At 36.1% G+C, this 24,991-nt stretch overlaps 1 protein-coding gene and 1 long non-coding RNA gene across 3 annotated transcripts; one reads left to right on the plus strand and one right to left on the minus strand.

Annotated features, from left to right (window-relative positions):
• The first annotated feature begins 4,488 nt into the window (after positions 1-4,488).
• LOC140857792 (uncharacterized) lies at positions 4,489-5,859 on the plus strand. 2 transcript variants are annotated; one of them, XR_012141226.1, is made up of 3 exons: positions 4,489-4,607; positions 4,706-4,941; positions 5,101-5,859. It is a non-coding gene; the product is annotated as an uncharacterized lncRNA (long non-coding RNA). The 2 variants fall into 2 exon arrangements; XR_012141227.1 differs by having other exon boundaries at positions 4,706-4,865.
• A 13,459-nt stretch (positions 5,860-19,318) lies between these two features.
• Positions 19,319-20,525, minus strand: LOC105045182 (phylloplanin). The gene is made up of 2 exons (XM_010923355.4): positions 20,319-20,525; positions 19,319-19,845 (listed from the first exon to the last, which is right to left on the minus strand). Exons 1-2 carry the CDS (start codon positions 20,470-20,472, stop codon positions 19,562-19,564), a joined length of 438 nt encoding a protein of 145 aa, XP_010921657.1. The 5' UTR covers positions 20,473-20,525; the 3' UTR covers positions 19,319-19,561.
• Positions 20,526-24,991: the final 4,466 nt, after the last annotated feature.

Consider the following 24,991-nt stretch of genomic DNA (forward strand, 5'->3'; position numbering starts at 1 on the left):
ATTTAGGAGTATGGTCTTGGCATTGCACAAGATTCTACTTGTGTAATAAATAGGCTTCTAGAGACTCTCTTCTTTTCAGATAAGTACCAAGCTGACAGTAATAGGTGAGATAGCTAAATATATATACAAAACTTCATCTATGCTCGCTTTGATAGCAAAGGGGGTGCCCCAAGATACTTCTTGAGCTCTTCAAATATTGTTCAGCACTCTCCATCTAGTTGAAGTCTTTTAACTACCATAAAACTTTAAACAAAAGGAGGCACCTCTCAACTGATTTGGAGACAAACCAACTGAGGGTTGCCACCTGGTCAGCTAGGCATTGTACTTTCTTTCTTGTAGTTGGATGTCGCATGTCAAGACTGCTCGTATTTTTTCTGGGTTCATCTCGATTCCTCTCTTCATCATCATAAACTCTAAGATTCTTTTCAAGATCATGCCAAAAGCACACTTACTCAGATTAAGCTTTATTTGGTGTCACTTTAGCATGTAGAATGCCTCATCTAGATCAGCAATATGGTGGTTAGCTTCTATATTTTTTATCAGTATATCACTGATGTAAACCTCCATATTCCTATTGATCTTATCTTTAAACATCTTCTTGATGAAGCATTGATAGATTGCACCTATATTTTTAGTCCAAAAGGCATAAATTTATAACAATACAAACCTTTCTTGATGATGAAGACTGTTTTCTCCTTGTCCTTGGACACTATCCATAATTTGATTATAACTTGAGAATGCATCCATGAAGCTTAATAATTTATGTTCTAAAGTGGCATCTATAAGTTGGTGAATCTTCGATGAAGAAAAACTATCTTTTAGATAGGTCTTGTTAAGGTCGGTGTAATCAATATAGATCCATCATCCATCGTTGGCTTTCTTGACCATAACCACATTAGCCAACTATTCAAGATAGTTGACTTCTCGGATGAAGTCCAATACTAATAGCTTGTCAACCTCCTTGTCAATCATTTGTTGCCTCTCTAGGCTGATGCTTCGCTTCTTTTATCACATAGATTGATGCTTTAGATTAATGTTAAACATGTGAACAATAACATCAAAGGATATATGTGGCATGTCTAAAGCTGAACAGGCAAAAATGTCAGTATTCATTTGAAGAAATTCTACCAGTAGATCTCAAGGATCAATCATCAGCAATGATCCGACCTAGATGGTTCTGCTTGACTCTTCCTCTTTTAGTGGGTGGAGATTAGCCACTTTGTTAGCTCATCTTGTTCTTCTTCATCTCGAAGATCAAATCTTTCAATGAGAAGAGATTCTAGAGGCTTTTTCTCTTTGATTGTGGCAATAAAATATCGTCAGATGAGCTGCTAATCTTCTCAAATTTCGCCGACCCCATACCTTATTGAGAATCGCATGAAGAGATAATAAGTTGATACTATAGCCTAGAGCGCATTAAGTCTAAGTCAACCAAGAATAGCGTTGTAAGCTGACAATACTTGGACGACAAGAAAAGTTAGCTGGATGGTAGCCTACTGAGGTTATTGGCCAGTTGTCATCAGGAGTGTTATTTCTCCTTCCACTTTTATTGAGTCACCAGAAAACTCGACTAGCGGAGTATTAACTTTCTTTAGTCAGTCTACAAAGAACTTCATCCGAAGAAAAGCATCATAAAATAATATATTTGTCAAGCTTTCATTATCAACTAATATTCTTTTTACATCATAATTAGTTATCATCTTAGAGATGATAAAAACATGATCATAAGGAGTCTGAACTCCTTATAAATCATGGTCCAAAAAGATGAGACATTGTCAGTGTGCCTCCTCTTTGATGAGCAATGTTCTACTCGGCTTCCTACCCCCCTTGTCATCAGCATGCCTAGCGATCATATTGATGATGTTGGTTGTAGGTTAGTTATTGTTCTCCTCCTCAGCTTGGCACTGAGCTGGCTCCTCGGTCAAACGATTCTCTCTATCTTAAACATACTTCTTGAGGTAGCTTTGATGAATCAGTGCTTCAATTTTGTTCTTCAATTTGAGGCATTCCTCGATGGTATAGCCGTGATCTTGGTAGAACTTACAATACTTATGCCTAGTTCATCTATAAACTGGGGCTTTCATCGGTCGAGGCCTTTAGAGATATCCTTGTTCCTCAGTTTTCATATGGATTTGGGCCCAAGGAGTAGAGACGGGGGTGTAGTTATTAAACCGATGAGTAGAACTCCTCGATTTTGGGCTTTGAGGCTGATGTGGGGCCTCCTCATTGCATGCATTGCTCGGTTCCTCATAGGCATGCTTCTCCTTCTTAGCAGCTTTTCTGCCCTCGAATTCTTGTTGATCTACTACAACCTCCTTAGTGCCGCATATTTCTAAACTCATGTGAGGAGCTCAGTGCAGCCCCTTGGGAATTTCTTGTCTAGAAAAAAAATAACCTAGAGTTCCGATGTCTTCGCTTTAAAGCCAATATAGCGATCGACTCATTCAGGTCATAGATCTCAATATGGTGGCATTAAACCGAGCCACATAGTCTCTCAAGGACTTCCTTCTCGTTGTCAGATGGAGAAAAGGCTGCTCAAATTTTTTTGCTACCTTTCTGTTGCTACTAAAATACGCCACAAATTGTCTTTTCCCAATTGCTCAAAAGAATAGTTGGAGCTCGGCTAAAGATCAAAGTACCACACCCAAGCAAACTTCTTGAGTATGGCAGAGCAGGCAAGATAGATGAGGGCATTTGAAGCCCTTTAAATTATTATAAAAGCTTTATAGCTTTTGAGGTGGTCAAGTAGAACCATAAAGCCATCATATGGCTCTAACTGTGACATTTTGAACCAACCTGGGATCGGTTCTTCCATAATTCTTCAAAGAACAGAGGATGTATATCAAAGCCGAGATTATCCTTCTATCCTCGAATACTATCTTGGAGCACTATTAACCGACGATCAATCTCTTGTAGCTTGAGATTGAGATCAACTACTCCTTAAGGTGCTTTAGATCGTCAGATGTATCTCAGGGTTGAATTGCCCTTTGAAGACTTCGAGGATTGATGGCAATGATCCTCTCACCTTGGGCTTCGTTGGCAAGAGGGCGATTTGTGAGCTGGAGACTCTAAATGATGAGCCCATCCAAAAGGACGTGCTCGCTCGAGGCTTCGACGGTGAGATCGTCGGCTATGATAAGATTGCACGGCCAAGGAGAAAAATTCCTTTTGCTGTTGCTGCTTATGTTTCCATATCATTTGCTAAAGATTCTAAATGGTAGTTATGAGGGCTTGGACTTGTTGCAATAGGATGGTGAATTGTTGGTGATCCACCACAATGGTGAGCTAAGATAGATCACGCTTGAGGCTTCGAATTGGTTGGTCATATTGATGATATAACTATCTATGGGAACTAGTAAAAGTATTTTGTGCTCGAGTTCTTGTCATAATTCTCTCTTTCAAAATAGAGCTGAACAAGATCCTTCTTCTAGTACCAATTTATTGTTGTTAAACTTTGGATAGATCTGTAGGAGATCGAGATGAAGATCGATTTAAGGATAAGCTCAAAGTTTGATGGGAGACCGAGGAGGATGACATCTTTAACCTACAGCTACATGACCATTTGTTGGAGTTTAGAGAACAGTTGAAAAAGAGAAAGAGAGAATAAGAGAGAGTTTTTGTTGAAAAAAGAACTTACCTAAGGATCCCTTCTGCCTTCTTTTATATAGAGGGGGACTTGTGGACCATTCTACCAGAACTTAAGATTACAGTTATGGCATTTATGAGCAAAAAATATGGGCAGTTATTACATCAATGATAGATTGTTGTGGATAGTTATTGCTCCCACGATGCCGAATTTATCACCTCATGTTTGTATGAAGAAAGGAAATGGCCTAGAAGGTTCCAATATTGATCCATTCAGTTATGAGTCATCAGTATACTTTTGAGAACAAAACTTGGTAACTACCCGAGGTGGAGGTCGAGAAAAAATATTTTTCATATAATTTGTTTGAGGAGTCACATAGATAAACATCCGAAGTCAAAAAATTCAGTTATCCCTGCATCAGGTATGAAGAGAGGAAAACATACATGCAAAAAGCTTTTCCCAAAAAATAGTAATTGATTGAAAAAATCCACTCCTACGACGAAATCAAGATCGACAATCATCTGTAAACATTAATCTCAACACCTATTAATAAAAAACTCATCTAAAGTAATTAAAATTTATTGTTCAAATATATCGGACATTTAGCAGGAATGGTTCTAATTTCTCCATCCACAAATTTAGAGTCACCGGGAGCTCATCGTATCTGGCAACCCGACGTATTGCGGGGGCCATTCCCTCCGCGTTTCGTTCTCCTTTGAAACGTGTGTGGACTACGAGCAATTGCGGGGGCCATTCCCTCCACGTTTCGTTCTCCTTTGAAACGAACGTGTGTGGACTACGAGCAAGTGCTTCTGGCATTTGGCATGCGGGGAAAGGATGTTTCGCTTTCATCTGCCGTCAAACCTCTCTATTTTTATTTATTAATTTAATGATCTGCAACCGGAAGGTCCAAGGCAGCAGCTCAGCTTCATCGGAGCGACCCCCTCTTTTTTTCCCTCTTTGATGACTGATCAACACTCCATCAGTCCATTGGACCCTCAGACCGTACGTTAGGCTCATGGTATTTCGATTTCTCACATTTTTAATTTTTATTAAAAAATAGAGGTTTTAAAAACTTCTTGCCTCGTCTCGTTATTGAGAGCTTATATTTTTTTTTAGTTAAAATTAAATTAGAATGTGAATGCCCGACATGGTATCATCACTCAAAAAAAGAGAAAACCAATGGAGCGCCGGGAAGGGAGACATGACTGGGGTTGGACGCTCGATCCATGTTGCATGACCGCACGTAGTTTCTGAACCTCGTCTACAAGATGGAATGGTTGGCATCTGCTGTAGATGTTGGATGATAGATCATATAAAGACCTAACTTGGGTGCCATATCTGGAGTTCAATCTGTATCTTTTTCTTCTTTTTTTTTTTTCCTCAAAAAAACTGGATCTATTTTTGTGGCTTGTGTTGATAAAAAGACTAACCACTCAGTTTTTTCTTTTTTTTCTTTTTTTTTAAGAAGAAGAATTCGTAATTAAATTTGTAATGGAATTTTCTTTCCGCAGTTTCCGACATCAGGATTTGGCATCTTTCAAGCTTTGGCAAATTATGGTTCTAGAAAGATGGGAGAACAAGTATAAATCCAAGGTAAAAATTGAGACCGGTTATATTGACCATCAAAATTTCCATTTTGCATGAATTGTCATTACTTTCAGCGACCCTTGAAATACCAATAGGGGTAATTGGCAGACTGCCAACTGGAATATTAATTTAATAGGCATAGATGCATTTGTTTTTATTCATGTTTCAGCTTCGGCTGCTAAGCTATAAAATGTTGCCTTTGTTGTTTGTTCATAATTTCTTGATCAGTCCCACTTGGGATCTACTTGAATATTCATACAGAATATCCTATAGAAATCAGACTTGTTAGCCTACCTAGCTTGCAATCTTCTAAGAACTTATCCAAGTCTTAACCTATGAGCTTATTAGTCTACAATAAGAAGTGTAAATTAATATATGCCATATTAATTTTCCAAACAGATCTTTATTCATATTAAAATCACTTTCATTTTTATATCAAACTTGGCTGGGATGAAGGGTGCTAGGTTAATATCAGCATTCTGGTTGGGTTCTTACCCAACTTTCTATTTTTTTTCCTTTTTTTTTTAAAAAAAAAAGAGCTTCAATGCAATTCAATAACAATACAACTAACTAATAATATTTCCTAACGATTTTTATTTTTTGGATGGTGATACAAAATTAATTGGAAAAGCAATAAATCTTGCACTAGAGTTCTTTGACATGTTATGAACATTAGACAGAATAGGATCCTAGAAGGTCTTGCTTTTTCTACAAGGCCTGGAAGTGCAAAGATTTCAGCGTCACTATGTTGGTTGGACGCCTCCTAGAAATGGCTTTATTAAGATACACAGTGATGGGTCCTTCAATTTGTCATCTTCTAAAGCTGGAATAGATGGCATAGCTCAGGTCAAGTGCTTGTTTGCCTTAGCCGAAGTGATGGTGGTAAATCACTAATACTTAGAGCTTAACAAATTTCCAAGGACAAAAGCTGCATGTTGGACTGGACCCTCTGTTTCTCACTCAACTTGGATATAAGCCAAGTTCGCAGTATCTTAGTAATTGGATCAATTCTTCAGATATATATATATATATATATATATATATATATATATATATATATATATGAGCATTTTCCTTCGCACAAAGCCCGTCTTCAAGGAACGCTATCTTGTATAGTTTGTGGCCTTGTAAAAAGAACAAATTAGCCTCCGAGTCTTTTAAACCCCAAAATGAAATTGGCCCCATGGGCCTTCACGATATGGCTCGCATCTCCATCATTGGCACCAATGTAGTGCCAGAACACTGAACTAGAACAAAAAGCACATGGGGCGGGCACCGGAGAATGGAAAAATAGGGTGGGCTTCTTACTCTGCCATATTTCTTCCGGTGCCTATCTTAAAGAAAAAATCGAACAATCAAAGATTTCTTCCATTAATAGAGTTGTTAGTCTTATTTTTTAAAATGAAAAATAAATAAAGAACAAAAAGATATTGTGGACGGCATTTTCTTTCTTCCTCATCAAGCCACTCTATTCATCCTCTTCCTCATCAACCATCTTTCTCTAGATCTTTTTTTTTTTTTTTTTCCAAGTTCCTTTCTCCAAATCTTTCTCACTTTTTGAGGATCTTTGCACCAAAAAATTCATAGAATTTAAGAAATAGTAGACATGCAATTTCTTAGGTTAGACAAAGCTAGAAAATTATGCATTGGTACTAATGAACATCGCATTCTAAAAATTGTGCATCAATTTAGATAGAATTATATATTGGCTTACTAAATAACTAATTTTTCTAGTGTGTCGGCTATGTAATGTATATTGATAAAAAATTAAGTCTAAAAATAATATGGATAATATCTATCTGAATTCGTTTTTATATCCAAATCAATCCGAATATAAACAAAAATTTGAGGATCTCGACTAATATCTATATATGTATCCATATCCATCAAAGAACAATAGAGATGGACATGGATAGATAGCTATTTGATCTGTATCCGAAATATCGAAATCTACCTATAACCCTATATAATTTTATATAACACTTTTTAATTTTTTAAAAGAATATATAATCAAATAAGCATGCTATTAACTTAATTTATTATCTATTTAGTAATATCTTTAATTCTGTAGTCATAAAATTGAATTATCTAACTAATTTCTATAATTATATCTATATTTTTAATATTCTAATTGTATTTATGTCTGTTTAAAATAAATATAGATATGAACTTTTACATCCAAATAATATCCATATTTATATTTATATTCATCAAACAAAGCAAATATGGATCTAGATATGCTAGTATCCAATCTATATCCGATCCAGAGTCATCCCTATAAAAAATATGTTCTACAAACTATATCTATTTACTCAAAAATGTATATTAGATCACTACTGGATGTATATCAAAAAAAATTATAGTATGTATCAGAAAATTGATGACTGTGTATCATTTGGCCTTATTTGTAATAATGAATATGATATTTTAAAATTTATGTATCAATTTACTTGGTGGTGCATATTGTGTTGCGAGATGATAAATTTATTAAATGTGTATCATTTGGTTATGTATTGTATACTAGCTGGAGAAAAGATAATTGGAGTTGTAGAAAATTCTCTCTCTCAACCCATATTGGTGAGAAGGTTTATGTATCCTTTTATAGTATTTCTATACACATGTTTACAATGGTAACAAATGCAATAATAAAAATGTACAATAATAGATCTCAAGGATATACTTTAGGAATTCTACATATTTTTAAAGATTCTATAAATATCCCAAGAATATGTTACGATAATTTTTTAATAAAAAATATATAATAATATATTTCAAAAATATGCTTTGTTAATTTTTTGATAATTTTTTGAATGATCTTAAAGATTTTTTGAAGATTTATATGACAACAAGTGGGCTCCTATCATCATCAAGTGAATAGGACATCCACAACCACAAAATAGGACTACGGCAGCGGTTATGGCAACAACTAGGCTAATACCATCATCAAGTAAATAGGGCCGCTGTGTTAGCCTAAAAAATCACTGTAATAGTCTACGGCAATGGTTAGACAACCGTTGCGACTTTAGTCATCGTCGTAGGCCTATGGCAGTGGTTTTTTAAAATACGGCAACGGTTGTATCAACCGCTATTATAGAAAGGTATGACAGCAATTTTACAACTGCTGCTATAGCAACCACTATCATAGAAGCTATTGCAGTAATTATCCAACCGCTACCATATAGCTATTACAGCAGTTGTCCAACTGCTATCGTAGTTTTATACCAACCGCTACCATAAATACTACGGCAGTGGTTTGGCAATCGCTGCCATAGCTTTTGACCAATTAAAATGGCCGGTAGGTAACGGACGGTGGCTGACCGACAGCGGTAGGACCCACTGGGGGTGGTGGTGGCGGGCGATGGAAGGTGGCGGTGGAAGGGCCCGTCAGGGTGGCTGTGGCGGTCGGGGGCGGCAACAGCGACGAAGCTTGGGTAGAGAGAGATCATAAAATGCTCAAGTCCATACTATTGCTGGTTGACTACTTAAGTCACTATATACAGATCATTCATTTCTTCCATAATTGATGTGAGACTATCACAATCAATTATAGATTGGACCTATCACAGCGGTTATAGATAGCTGCTGCTACAGGTCAGCCTATGACAGCAGTTATCGATAACCACTGCTGTAGGTCCAATCTATGATAGCAGTTGATAATAACCGCTATCATAGGTAGAGAAATGATAGTGGTTATACTTAAAGGCTGTCATAAGTGCGATATAGCAGCGGTTATTATGCAACAACTGTTATATAGACAGAATATAATTTTTTTTAATTTTTTTTGAATATGATATAATTTTAAAATTTAAAGTTCATCTTTATCGTTTATTATCTAAATAATTATCATTAGAGTATCGTCACAAAAAATCACCTCGATCTGATAGTCCTAGATATGTCGATCATTAAAATTTGATTTCAACAGTCATAAATGACCGCATAATGATCTGATAGATAGAGATGACTGATGGATTCAAAAAATGATAACGATGATCTCAATGATATTTGTATTACACTATCAAAATTTTACTTCAATCGAATATCATTATCACAATCAATTTAGCATGAAATGATTTGGATCGTTAAATAAAAAATGAGTGATGAAAAGGTCAAATGACATTCGATTATAAAATAATTTTTTAGATAAATGATCTTTACTACTATTTTAATCATTTGTCTGGTAATGATCATAAAATTCAAACTACATGTATATGAATGATCTAAAACTATATGTCGCTTGCTAGTCATTCTTAAATTCTTTAAGTAATTATATTTATACTTTTGTAAGATATGCTCAAGTGGATTTTAATATATACGTACAGTTTGGATTTTATGATCACCACCATATAAATGATTAAAATATTAACAAAGATTATTTATCCAAAAAATTATCTTAATTAATCGGATGTCGATTGACTTTGTGATCACTCATTTTTTATTTAATGATCAAAATAATCTGATGCTAAATTGATCATGCTAATGATGTCTGATTGAAATAAAATTTTGATAGTCTGCTATAATTATCATCGAGATCATTGTCATAAATTTTTGGACCCATCAGTAATCTCTATCTATCAGATCATCGTACGATCCTTCATGACCGTCGAAATTAAATTTTAATGATTGACAATGCTAGGACTATTGGATCGAAGTTGTCTTCTATAAGGATACTCTAATGATAATTATTTAGATAATGAATGATGAAGATATGTTTGAAATTTGATTTCACTATTACAGATTTACGTAATTATCCAAAATTATTTATAAGTATCGACTAAATTTTTTTAGAACTTCAATTTGAGGGGTAAAATGATATTTTTTTCATAAAATTATCATTGCAGCCACGTGATCTCGAAAAATTATATGAAATCCAAAAAAAATATTGAAATCCGATCTCTGGATCAAAAGTTATGGAATGACAAAGTTGTTACCTATGACAGCAGTTATAGTAACCGTTGCTATAGGTACCTATCACAGTGGTTACAAATAACCGTTGCCGTAGATTATACCTACGGCAGTGGTTACTATTACAGTAACCGCTGCTATAGGTCGAACCTACCATAGGTTATAATAACCACTATCGTAGGTTATGCCTACCACAGTGGTTATGGATAACCGCTACGGTAGGTCCTACCTACGACAACGGTTACAGTAACCGCTACAGTAGATCTATCTATGGCATGATTATCCATAACCACTATCGTAGGTCGACCTACGGCAGCAGTTATTTATAACTGCTGCCGTAGGTTCTGTAACAGTGATTTTAGAAACCACTGCCGTATTAGCACTACCATAGCTCCTTTTTGTAGTAGTGATAGATTGTACATTGAGCTTAGACTTGAGATGGAAATTATCGATAGAAGAGATCTTTGGTTAGTATATCACCAAATTGCTTTAGAGAGGAGATGAATATACATGCAGTTGATTGTGAGCTATTTGTTTGTGAACAAATGAAAATCAATTTTAATACATTTGTCATGGGCATGAAAACTTGAATTGGTTATCAAATAAATTGCACCAAGGCTATCACACCAAAGTGTAGGAGGTAAGGGAAGAAATACACCAAACTCATGCAATAACTATTGAATCCATATAAACTTGATCATACTTTTAGCCAATCCTTTGTATTCAGACTCTATATCATGGTGTACTGCTTCTTTGAGTTCCATGTAATAAGATTAGAGTCGAGGAACATAGTATAGTGAAGCAACTTTAAATAATTTATTGAGTTTGAACCTATAGTACATATGATACTTTAAGCACCATATAATTTGTTTAACAGCCTTCCAGTGCTCAGTAGTTGGCCTATGCACAAATTGACATACATAATTAATAGCATAGACAATATTAGGATGAGTGAGTGAAGCATATTACAGAGCCCCGATTATACTACGATAATGACTTGAGTCTAGATACAGATAGTACCAGAGTAGTAGCAGGCTTGAAAGCATCCATGTAAGTATTAAGTAATCTTATGCGGAGTGGACCTCAATACCTAGGAAATAATGGAGTGGATCTACATCTTTTATAACGGACTTAGGAGTGAGAGAAGAGAGCATGTCATCAAGTAGGATATTAGGACCACCTATGGGAATAATATTATCAAAATAAACAAGGAGATCGAAGAAGAACATAGGTGCCCATGTGCTTGATAAAGAAAGACATATCAGTCTGAGATCTAAAAAAGCCCAAATCACGAAGATAAAAATTAAGGCGCTAAAACCAAGTCTACAAAGCTTGTTTAAGCCCATATAAAGAGCGTTGGAGATGGCAAACATAATGCGGATGATCTAGGTCAAAAAAACCTAGAGATCATTTAAGCCCATATCAGCATTGAGAGTTATCATGTACAAGTTATATTTAGGATCTAGGCCATTGGTCACGTACTCATACTAATTACTCATACTAATCACTAAGGGAAATAGGGTATCCAATTGTAGCAAGAGAGCCGACCAAATCTTTGACCTCTTGAATATATTCGAAGATCAAACAACTCCCTCTATATATGGTTTGAAATTGTAGGTGAAGAGTCTGGGCTTGAGCATTAATTGTTGGGCAACAAATAGATGCTCCAGTGGACCCTAGTGGATTCTTGTGCAAGATCGATTTTGAAAAAGCATTCAATTACATCTTATGGAATTTCTTATTCAACTTGCTCAACAAGAGAGGCTTTGGACCCCGATGGATCTCATGGATCTCCAGCATACTTTAAACAGCAAGCTCAGCATTGGTAGTTAATGATAGAGTGGGTCGATGGTTTCAAATTAAGAGGGGCCTTAGACAAGGCAATCCCATATCGCTTATGCTCGTTGTTCTGGTAGCTGATACCCTCAATAGAATCCTAAAGCTTGCAGAATCTGAAGATCTCATCACTGGCGTGGGCCCTTACATGATCACTGAAAATATCCAGTGCCTTCAATTTGCGGATGGCACATTAATCATTTGCCATCTAACCAAGAGCCATGTGAACATACTGAAGCTAATCCTATACTCTTACGAACTGCTAACTGGCCTAAAGATAAACTTTGAAAAATCCTAGGTCATTGGTCCAGATACCCCTAAGAATGAAACAAAGGTTCTTGCGTCGATCCTTAGATGCCAAGTAGGACATCTTCCCATCCATTATCTTGGCATTCCACTGCATCACTCCTCCCTAAAGCAACATGACTGGCGCTTTCTTCTAGAAAAGATGGAAAAAAAAACTATCTGGATGGAAGAGTAGAATGCTCACAATGGTCGATAGGTTGACTTTAATCAACTCAATGCTTCAGGCAATTCCAATCTATTGGATGTCAATTTTGAAACTTCTTACCAGTGTCATCGAGAGGATCAATAGGCTCTATAGGGACTTCTTATGGAAAGGAAACAGTTCCATCAGTAGTAGAATCAAGTACCTAGCATCCTGGTCTTCAGTTTGTAAACCAAAAAAATTTGAAGGACTCAGTATCATCAACCTTTCAAACTTGAACCAATCACTTTTGATGAAATGGTGGTGGAAGCTCTTCTCAGAAACTGAAAAACCATGGTGTATTTTGATCCGGCAAATCTACTACAGTCAACGACTACCTTTCACCACATCATCCTATCTCAAACAGGCTGCATCCTCCTTTTGGAAGGGCATTCTATCAACGGAAGGTCTCTTTCAGCAGAGCACCTCTGTCAAAATTGATGATGGATGGCTTACACCCTTCTGGTGCGAGATTTAGTTGGGCAATGAACTCTCTAGTTTTAAACTCCCTAATTTATACCTCATGGCCAACGACCCATCATCTAGCATTGCAAAGTTCATATCAAAACAAAATCTAGGAGACAACTTCAGGAGCCCCTTACCTATGGTAGCAACCAATGAGCTGAACACTCTACTGTGTTCACTGAACCAAGCTTAACTTACCACCATTAGTGACTATAGATAGTGGAAATGGAGAGTCTCAGAAAATTTCTCAGTCCATCAGTGCTATATGTTTCTCTCTCATGGTGGTATCTTATCTCAGTTTGGATCCTTGGTATGGAAACTACCAATACCGAAAAAGGTCAAATTTTTTATCTTGTTATGCTATAATAATAAAGTTCTCACAACTGACAATCTAAAAAAAAAAAGAAGTTTAAGGCCCCAATTCATATCCTCTGTGTTGTAGAGATAAAGAGACATTAGATCATTTACTCCTTAACTGTAGCTACTCCAAGACTATGTGGAATCTCCTCTTATATAATATGCATTGCCCGCAACCTCCATCCAATTTTCGAGATATTTGGAGTAATTGGACTCACACTTCCGGCCCCAAGGAGGAAGCCACTGGCCTTCTATGTCTAGCCTCGATCACCTGTTGGTGTTTGTGGAAGGAGAGCAACATGAGGATTTTCAACTTCGAGGTAAAGGCGGTCATAAAAATTACTAAACCAATAGCTACCCTCCTCACTGAGTGGACATCTACTTACCATATAAAAAGTCTGCATGCTATTTCCAGTAAGCTAGTTCATCTGAGAACTGCAACTGCATGAAATCCATGCTTAGAGGCCAAGTAAAGGCTATAGCTACTCATATCAAGAAGTTCTGGAGTATACTCTTTAAGGACTGTAGAATGTTGCAACTTTCTGAGATGTATACAGAGGTTTGCAATGTTTGGAAAAAGCATGTATCTAATTCTCAGCTTCTTCTTGCTATAGATTGTCTGTTTGCCATTGGGTGTTCGTGTTTGTGGTGAGAATGCAATCAGTGGACCTCCAAGTTTGAAGCAAAGAGAGGATTGGTGATAGCTAAATCAGCAGTTCACACTTCGGAAAGCTAGGTGCAGTAGATTTTTAGCAGCAGTGTCAAACAAATCTTGAGTAACTACCATACTTAGAAAAGTCAGATGATTGAGAGGGCGATACTGTATCAGGAACAATAAATGGTGCAAGAGGTGTAACTTCCACCTAGTGTTCATCCTCTCTAAATTTTCTTGGGTGGAGGAATATATCATCCGCCTGCTATCAACCACGTGTTCTTGTTCTCTATGTACCCTGAAAGGACCTCTTCATGCACCATTTTATGAGTTGCTTTGGGTCCTAGGTTGGAGGGCCTCGTCTCTTTTTGTACTTTTAAATATAAACCTTTATATATTTCAATCTAATCCTTATAAGGAGAAAGTATCTTGCTTCCTCTCCATTTCTCTTCAAAAAACAAACAATTGCTCTAAGATTATCTAAGCCTTTTGTGCCAAATCAATACCCACTAAATGACCAATCATGCAATTGGCAACAGAGTTCATGATCCAACCCAAAACAAGCTGGTCTCTTTGATATTTGGAATTGGGGTAGGTCATGGAGGTGCCATCCTTCTCATTGGTGATGGTCATTGATTGACATTGATTGGAGCTATTGATAGAATGAAATAGTTTAAAGGCTCTTAGATATGGAATAAAACATGTTTTCCATACAAGATAATTGGATCCTTTTAACCTAACACCAACAGCGAGAAGATTGGAGGAAGAACAGCTAATCTGCTGAAAGGAGATGGGTGAAAGGATGGCCATGGGATCACCAAGGAGAGTACAAGCAAAGAAAAAAAGAAGACTGAACAGCAACATAGAAGAGAGGCTTAGAGAAGGAGATGGAAGATGGGATCAATGGATGCAAGTCAAAAAAGCTTGAAACCATAAAAAAAGACAACTAGTGTTATAGGAAATTCTCTCTCTCAATCTGTGTTGATGAGGAGGTCTACATATACATGGTAATGAATACAAAGATGGAAATATACAATAATAAATTTAAAAAATATACTATGAGAAGCTTGTATATTCTTAAAGATTATATAAATGTCCCAAGAGTATGCTATGATAATTTCTTAATGAAAAATATATAATAATAGATTCTAAGAATACGCTTTGGTGATTCCTTGAATATTATTTGGTGATCTTTGGAATGATCTTATAAATTTTTGAAAATTTATATATCAATAATTGGGCTAATATTGGTGAACACCATATTCTAGGAATTATGTATTGATTTAACTAGCAGTATGTATTAGCTTACTTGATGACTAATATGCTTGGTGCATATTGCCGACTATATAGGTGTATCAAAAAAAGCATATTTTGAAAATGAGGAAGAAAGAAAATGCCACTTATGATTTTCATTTTTTTTTATTTTTTAATGATGTGACTAACAATGCCATTAGTAAGAGAAGTCCTAACTTTTGTGTTTCTTCTTTGAGATGGGTGTTTGCCTCATATTTCTTTCTCTAGTTCCTACCGCATATAATTTTTATTACTGAAATAGGACTCGACCGCACCGTATACAAACCACGTGTTACTTATACTGATCATCTTTCACGCATTACATTTCTATGTGATTAGCAAATGATATTTGGTGTGCTCAAATTCACCGCCTCTTCCAAGTTGAGGTGATTACACACCAGCAAGCAATCGCAACCATTACCAAATATTATAAATGATAATATTTAATGTGCAGTTTGTTGTCCCTTAATTAGCTGAACCCCTGTATCACAACCCCCCCCCCCCCCCCACCCCAACCCCCTCCAACCCAAAAAAAAGGGAAAAAGAAATGAAGCATGTGAGGCTAAAAATAAATATAATATAGGTGGTGTTAATATTACTTCAAAGCATAAGTTACAATGTAAGGGCTCATTATTTTCCCATTTCCCTTCTACCTAACAACCATAGGTAAAGGCCCACTTGGTTGCCCATATTTGGGCATCTGAACTAAGGGTGGCGATGCTTAACCATTTAATCTACTTAACTTCATTCAACCAATTATAGATAGGGTTAAATTATCAAGTTAATAAAATAGTCAGCTTCGGATACTGATTTTTGACACACTTAACCAATAAATGAACTTAAACAATCAAGCAAATAAGTTGAGCAGAATCTAGTCAACTGATATCTTGAGCAGAAAGATTGAAGCTTATTGGCTCTGATACCACTGCACAATAATTTAAGAAACTTCTTTCTGAACTATAGAATATCTGGTTCTTGGCTGAGTTGTTTTGAGAATCATTAAGCAAGTATATTATCTAATGCATCGAATATCTTTTGAATGTAAAATTGGAAAATTACCAAACATTTATCCATGACAAGCATTCATTTTTGGGAAACCGTATAATTGTGCTTCACTTGGTTGCAATTTTATGATTAATTAAATCAAAGACCTGTTACCTGCCAGTAGTTTGGAAGTCTTCTTTTTACATCAGAAGCTAATTCTCCACATATATGGAAAGATATAGGTTTTCTGCAATGCTCTATATCCTTGTTTATTTAGGCTTTTATATTATTACAATGCCAATGTGACTTAGATATATCTTTGTGATTTGTAAGTTGTGTTCTTGAATGGGAGATTTTTTTTTTGGTAGCAAATGGGAGATATGATAGGCATATCTATGTATTGAATCTTTCAATCTCAACATGATCAATGCTTTCCTCACATAGTGTTGTGTGTCTTGTACTGATAGAACAGCCTGCTAAATTGACTTCTCTGCTCAACATGGATCAAACGATTTCGCCCATCCTAGGACTTCTGGGATTATACCTCTGTATTTTTTGTGGCTTTCAACTATTCATGAGATTGAGGATTTCTTGCATCAAGAAAAAGATATTGAGGATTTCTGTTTTCGGGTTTTCTCCTATATGCACTTCCTCCATTGGTGGAGTTTTCTTCAACTGTCTCCACCCATGGATGTAGGCCATAGGTTGCAAGCAATCGAATGAACCAAGTAAATTTTTGTATTCTTCTCTCTATTTCGTTGCTGTCTTTGGATCCATCATCTTTGCACAAAAGAGAATTTGCCCATATGATGATTCCTTTAGGGGATCAATGTTGAAAGAATTTTTCTATTCTTTTAGCTTATTAACTTCTAATCCAGTTGTTGCTGGATCTTTTTGATCTTTTTGAACTGAATATGACATCTAGATTCATCAAGATGTTCGTATCTTTAACAAAAGATGCTACCAACCTCAATATTCAGTATCATATATTATATATATATATATATATTCTTACTTCATCATGTTGTCGCATTTGTACTTTGATGATGCCCACACTTTCTCGCACGTAGATTTATAGTTTTTATTTTGAGATTGCAAGTTGTTGCTGAGGTACTGCAGCATCTCTATGCTAACATTATATATTCAGCTTACAATTGGAATTGAAATCAAAATCAAAATTGAAATGAGAATGAATTGGAATAAGAATCAGAATGACTATATCCTTTGACACGTTTGATTTATAATTGGAATCGAGATCAAAATCGAAATAAGATTTAAATACAAAAGAAAATTATGGATTAGATTTTAAGAGATTGGGACAATTCTTATTTCCCCTTTAAAATGAAAAGAAAATGAAACTTTTCCCAACCAAAAGGCTAGAATCGGAGCCGCTCGTACCTATTCCTATACGAGAGCCTAACTCCTCTCCAGCCAAACATGCCCGTAGGGGAATGAAACGTGGTTCCCCAAATTTTTACTGGTCTCGGTAATTCTCTTTGCCTAGTTATGTGTTTACCGGAGTTTCCACAGCATGTTGGACAGTTAATCTTGCTTTAGAAAACCTGAAACACCATCCAACTAGCTGGAAGATGACGGGAGGTCATATCTTGGTTTCGTGTCTTTGCCTTCTTATAGGCATTTCGACTGCATTATTCCTCCATCAGTTCCCATCCTCGAAGGCATTAATTTGACTCCACTTACCACATTCTGTCCCCCACAAGCCTGGAAACCTGGAGTGCTTCTGGTCCTCACCTTTTGAGAAGGCAAGAGGTGGGCTTTGTTTACTCTATGTGGAGCTCGGTGTGGAGTGGGCTTGAATTGAAAGCCTAGGATAGCTATTCCAGCCATAGCCAACCTATTCTCTCGTAGAATTGATGAGGGAGGCCCTGGTCCCAACTCCTAATTAACAGCATGCCTCATGTGGATCTTGTGATTCCAGCCATAAACATACCTTTATCATAGTAGAGTCTAGATTACATAAACCAACAAAAATTCTGTTCTTAAATTCATGGTAAAGTCCAAACTAGCACATCAATCACCACAAGTGGATTAGTAGTGATCAAAATCCAAGAGGTATGAAAGTTTTTGGATGCACAACTAAATTGCAATATTTCTTGACTTAGATATTCTTTGATTTTAGTAGTCATGATTTTGTTATCTCAAATGTTCTCTTCTGCAATCAATTTACCGAAAGTCCAAAGATGCATAAAATTGAAAGTTGAGTAAAATCATGTTTTTCTCTTTTTATCATCACGAATTTTTTCCATCAAACATTTTTTTTTTTTTTTTCAAAATAGGCTACCCACCTCTTAAAGAAGAAGTTCTACAAAATTTCACCTTATAATTTTAAAGATATTAAATTTGATGAAATGAATTAAATCATGATTCTGGAATTAAAAACCTTTAGATTATTTGATCTTACACTCGGTAACATAATAAACTCAAAAGTTATACCACTATAGGCACGCACAGGGATTTGAAGGAAAACACTATGGGGTTGTTTAGTTCTTTCTGAACTTCCTCCAACAAATAATTTTAAAATATACCACAGAACGGAAGGGAGATCCACCTGCATTATAGTTATGCAGGTCCCAAATACCTGGGGGATGTACCATATGAGACTTAAAAATTGAAATCTTTAATTGCTAAACACGGGCACGACTGGGGCAACCCCAGTTTAATAGAAGTATACCATATATAACATAGTCTCACATGATAAACAAGGAGAAGCCACCTTATTCTTTTAAGTCCTTGAATCCACAAGAGAAGAAAAGCTATAGATGCATATCTTCGAAATCATGAAGTTTTGCATTTATTAGTTTTGCTGTTGCACCACAACAAATACCATTATAGACTGCTGCAAAAATGTGATAAACAGTGCTTCAACTTCTTAATATTGCCTTTGATGTCTGGTTGGGCTAAGCTACCATGTTCTTGTTTCTTGCATTGAAGACATGCTTCCAAAAGCACAACCTAAAATTTACCAAACCTTCTGTCTTCTTTTTGAGAAAGATATAATCAATTTCTTTTATCTTTTGTTGTAATATTTGATGAGCAAAATAGTTAGCTTTTCTTGGTAGTTAACTAACAGATAAGATCGAAGTCGAGTTATTTGAGAGATAGAGCCGCTGCAAGTTCAGCATGGAAGTTTTGAAGAACAAATATATGGCAGACTTGCTAAATTTTATTGGAATAGAGAAACTAAAATACATAACTGAGCAAGGCCCATTGTTAACCACAGAGGACCCTTTATATATTCTTATGCATTAGGCCTGTTACAGCAGTAGCACTAACAGTCCATGGCTACATATATAAGCATTCAAAGGATCACACTTTAGATGGACGATTCCACCTTATTTTTCATATCTATAGAATGGCATTTAGAAACCATCCTCCACTGTACGTCGAGTTAGTGAACAAGATTGAAACCCGCTGGAATGATATTGAAGATGCCACCGAGAACGCCGCTGAGAAGACCACCAGTGATGAACTGCAAGGCTGATTGAAGGAAACCATCGGATGGGAGCGATGCATCGCAGGTAGAGAGAGGGGTGCCGACCACCAGCTTGCAGCCACTCAAAAGTGTTGATAAGAGCGTTGTTACCAGATTGAGTACCATGGTAAATACTCCATTATCATCTGTGGTTGCACTGGAAACTACGCTGCCACCACACTGTAGCTGCACCAAAGCATCTGCAAGGCATTCCAATCAATGAGATGGTTTAGTACTACTCTACGATACTTGGTGCAAAACTTTAATAATACCATTTGTGAAAAGATCTAGCAATTCTGTAGAGATTTAAGAAGACTAGCTAGAATATTATGTTGCTGCAAGTTTTATATATAGAACTTGAAATGCTCAAAGGTTGATCATTAAGCAAGCTAAAAGGTCACACAAACTAATGCTAAGAGTATAAAGGAGGATCATGTGTTTTGTCTCCGAGATGGCTTGGCGAGACTCTCATCATATATCGATATTTTATGTGCTAAGAGCATTCTTCGCATCAATATTAATTCTCCATATCATAAGCTTCAGAAATTAAATAGAAAAGCCGGATGGATTGCCATGGTTGATTGAATTTTCTGGTGTCGTTTGTGCATTGCTTAATTAGAGAAGAAATCTGTAGTGCTTGCACTAGCTAGGGATGTCATTGGGCTAGCCTTACTTGGGAAGACAGGTGTAGTCGCAGTGCTTGTCTTGGTGCTATTGCTGCAGGGAACAATACCACTGATGAGGATTCGCCCGAGTTGGGCTTGCGCTACTGGTGCACACAGTCCAGCCAACAAGACCACTGCAAAGAGGAAAGTCCTCAAGGCCATTGTTGGAGATGATACCAGTGTATGCAGCTGGTTGCAAGCAAGTAGTGCGTTTGCTTTTTGTTCTTTGCTTTGGAGTGTATTTATAGGCACGAGGATGCAATATTGCTGCCTTTTTTAATAACTGGTGATGGTGCATATCTTCATAATTAAACTCATCAAACTCATGGATCATAATAATTTTCTGAATCCTGACAAAACGGGTGCCTTTCACGCATGCTCTTGAATGGGCCAAACATAATCCTTAATATTTTAAATCATTTAACTTTATAATTGCACACATGGTCATATTTGTGGTTTGCGGTTTTCCTTCCACCACCCCTCCCCCCACCCCTTCATTAATGATTTACATATGATAGTCCTTGGAGTAGTAAGCACAGAGGGGAATTTAGGAAAGCATAAGCCAAGTTAGCTATTAACGGGAAGAAATAATTGGTTTCTGAGGGTTTGTAGAGTCATATTTAAAATATAGTGACACATAACTGCTGTTATATATATCAGTAGTATTAACACCTATTTCAAGCAGGAAGACTTGAGAGTTCAGCTTTTAAGTCCTTATATCTTATGCAAATAGAATTTATCCTACCTCATCTTTCTCCTGTATCTATGTACTAATCCAATTATTGGAACTTTTAATGCAATATAATATACCCAAACAACTTCTACTAATATTTCTTTCATGTAAAGCTGTTTTGTTGCCATTATCTACTTATCAAATAAAAATCCACACAAGCCTATGGAATTAGTTTGTCAAGGAGACCATCATTTTAGGTTGGTTGTGTTATAATTGACAGAGGATTGATTGGCTGTATTTTTGGGCATGAATATTGTCCATCTCACTCAACATGTTAACTAAAATCAATAGCCCTATTTAAAACAGATTCTTCATTCTTTGAGAAATAAGCCAGATGATTCTTGGGGACACTTTCTACTAATTTTTTTCATATCTTGTATACATATAGAAAAGTGATAAGTCGAAAAGAATGGTATCTTTTTTCCTCATATATAGTGCATGCAACAATTTAAGAGGCACATGTTGGAAAAATCAACTAGATAGGATCGTAGCATATCAGTGGTAGGCTTATCTCTATTGCCTCTATTGCTCTTTTTGCCACAATTGAAGCTAAGCGTGCAGTGTTGCAAGCTGGGGAGAAGGAAGCTATATCCCTTCAAATTTGCTTGCTAGTACACCATACAAGTTACTTGGATGATGTCTTATTCTTTTTTAGTTACATACAGTATGTATCTCCTTTCACCAACAAATATATAGCATTATCTCCTAGCATCTAGTGCCCTCTTCCTTGTTTTTTTTTAAGAGAAAAAAATTGAGGAAGACTTGGCTATGTTTTACTTCCTGAGAAAAGTAGGAGGCTGTGGTCTCAAGGTGTCATTTGGCAGCATTCACTCGGCATGCTGCCCTTCTCCAAGTCCTGAAGTGGACTCCTGGCAGTGTCACTCGTTTTCTGCCATGGTCAAATGGGAATTATAACAAGCACTGGTAGGTAACTATATAAATATATTAATGAGAGATCCTACCATCCATCTCCGTTGATGGAATAATGTCATGTATTCTTGGTATGATACCATATTTTATAAAATGATAATAATACTCTTACTATTAGTTGCTAATGGGGTGTTAGTCATAGCACTAAAAAAACTTAAAGCACATGCCTCACGTGACCTAAGATTTTGGATGCCTATTATCCTAAATCAAAATGGAAGGAAAAAAAATCTAAATCAAATCAGATGGAGAAAAAGAAATCCTAAATCAAGTCGGGTGGAAAGAAGAAATCCTTAAGCAAGCCATTAGTGGAGAAGAAGAAATCTAAGAAGAAAATGGAGGGTTGTACGTAGAGGCAGAAGAATAACATAGAGGCTTGTCAATCAAGTTCTTTTAATTATTTCTCCTCCCGAACTACCGATTTTTGGCATTATGGGACCAAATCACCTTTGAGGACCTCATGGACCAATGGAAATCCTAGCTGGCATTTCTTTAGATGCGAGATGTATGAGGTATGTTATCCATTTTTCTCATGTTTGATCTATTATCTAATTTTTTGGCTTTAATCTCCGATCTCAAATTATTTTTTCAGATAAATGGTGGCTGTGGTTATTTCTTTCAGTATGATTCATTTTTAAATCTAAGAGATAAGGATATTATTAATATGCTGTTGTAACGAAACAAGAAGCTTCAAAACTAAATTTCAAGCTACAAAAGAACGGCCAAATGGGCTATTTATTGTATGTTAGCATTCTGGATTGTTATGGCTTTTTATATAATCGGATCTAAGTTTTAAAAATACTAAATATGCTAGGTTGAATGTTTGAGGTTCATCCCAAAAGTAGATGTTTTATTGTAGGGATATCCCAAAATTAATTTATAATCTCTACAATTTGAACGTTTGCTACAATATATGTCCTTTGGAATTGTTACATTGTTCATTCTACATGTGCATTTTGGTCTTAAGTAAGTTTTGGTGGCATAGTAAAAGGATAAACATGTAATGCATTTCCTCAATTAAGAATACCAATTCATACTCGTAAGGAATGCATTTCCTAAAGTAAGAACTATTGGCATAATAAAAGAGAACCAATATGGAATTCATTTCCTAAAGAAAGAATACCATAAAGTAATGATAGGAAAAGTTCCAGTGACACCCTTGTTTTTTCTAAATATCGTATTCTTGCCCTCTCAAAATTAGAAAGTTCTGATGATCTCCCCTAAATTTTACCTTTGTTCCATTTACACCTCCTCTATTTTTAACTAGTCGCACATACACCCCTTGGTTTAAAAGAAGAAAGATGAATAAAGGTATATTAGCAGATACAGTTTGAAGGATACCTATAAGCTATAAAGAATCTGTACATCATCCAGACATATTTGCTATTTCAATTGGACAACAACTCAACATAAAATGATAAATCAAAATAAAATTTAACAATAATTTCTCAATATATTGTTATATAATGCCCAAAAATAGAATCAAAGCATCCTATATTATAATTGATGATAGTAAACTATTCTGTATCACACTGTATCAGAATGTATTATATTGTATCACAATCTATGATACTTGATCATAATGTATCGAAATGTATCATAATATTTTGCCATACATGTTATTGTATCACAAGATATCATAATCTGTCAAACCTTCTGATAAACATAAGGTACCACAAGATATCATATAATAAAAATAGGTATCATAACAGAATGTACATTATATAAATACCAAAGCTATCACCCCAAAAGCTTGATACACCTAAATCGATACCCCAAATGCATTACATCAAAAGTAGAGCTATTGCTGTTGAGATGTGCTTCTAGCTAATATTTTGTGAGGTTTCAAGTCATGGCTGTGATGCAATGAGGGAGGCAACTGGCTAAGAGGAGGGAGGTTGGGAGGCAGCTGGCTGGGAGGAGAGAAATTGGGAGGAAGCTGGCTGAGAGGAGGCAGGCTGGGAGACTGCTATCTATTGGCTGCTGATCATTGCATCCATACTACTGGCTGAAGCATGGGATGGAGCAGGATGGGAGGTTGCAACTATCTTCTTTATTGACCCACTCCTTTGAGCCTAAAAAATAGTGCTAAAATATAATTAAATATTAGTTAAGTACATTATTGATGGTAAATGAGGCCATAATACCTACTATCTCTCTCTTTTCCTACTAACTTGGTGTCTGATTTGATTGGATGCAATATTTTGTTCTCTCTTCTTTGCCATCTCCTTTTTAGGGTCTTTGCAAATCCTAGAGTTATGGTCCTATTATTTGTAATTCTCGCATTTTAAGGATGTACCCATTCTTTTGATTCCACTAGAATCCTTTGACTCATCCTTTTTATTCCTTCTTGCCCTTAATGGTCTATCTGGAGAAGTCCTTAAGAGAGAGGGGATACAATGGGGTACTTTATCTTTGACCAAGATTTCTGCTTGGAACCGGCTCAATGATTTGCTCATAGGCTCTAAAAATATATCTTTATTGTACCATGCACTATCAAAATATTTTGTATCCTTTTTAACAAACATAATAGCTACTGTCCCATACCCTATATCCACAAACACTCTCCTCTAAGTCCATAATAAATCTATCATTGTGATGCTCAACTTCAAAATCTAGGGTCTCCTCCCCGTATGCAATGGAAATCCATAACCTCCAACTTAGCCCTCTCTAACTTTTTTGGAATCTTAGGATAAAGAAGGCCTATAATTTTGTTCAAGCCTTCTCTTTTAGCTTAGAACTGCTGTGTCAAGAGCCTCCTAATAATCTCTAACAATGTGATAATAGGTTTGTCTTGAGTATCCTATGTCCTTTTTTGAAGAACTCGCATATGTTATTCAAGAATAAGCTGGACTTATTTCTAAGGCTGAAGGCATGCCTTGACCGCAACTTAGATGGATGCTGTCTGAGCCACGGTCATGCGGTCTTATCAAAGTATCACAGCTCCTTCATGACAATGTCAAAATCATAAAGCATGGTCACCCTAGTACATTTTCAAAGGGCATCTATATAATACTTGTA

The sequence above is a fragment of the Elaeis guineensis genome, chromosome 5 (genome assembly GCF_000442705.2).
Source record: "Elaeis guineensis isolate ETL-2024a chromosome 5, EG11, whole genome shotgun sequence".
Lineage (NCBI taxonomy): Eukaryota > Viridiplantae > Streptophyta > Magnoliopsida > Arecales > Arecaceae > Elaeis > Elaeis guineensis.

Coding starts and splice junctions, on each gene's coding strand:
- LOC105045182 (XM_010923355.4), bottom strand. CDS start 20,472: ATGGCCTTGAGGACTTTCCTCTTTGCAGTGGTCTTGTTGGCTGGACTG. Junction 19,846..20,318: donor GACTACACCTGTCTTCCCAA/GTAAGGCTAGCC, acceptor AATGCCTTGCAG/ATGCTTTGGTGCAGCTACAG.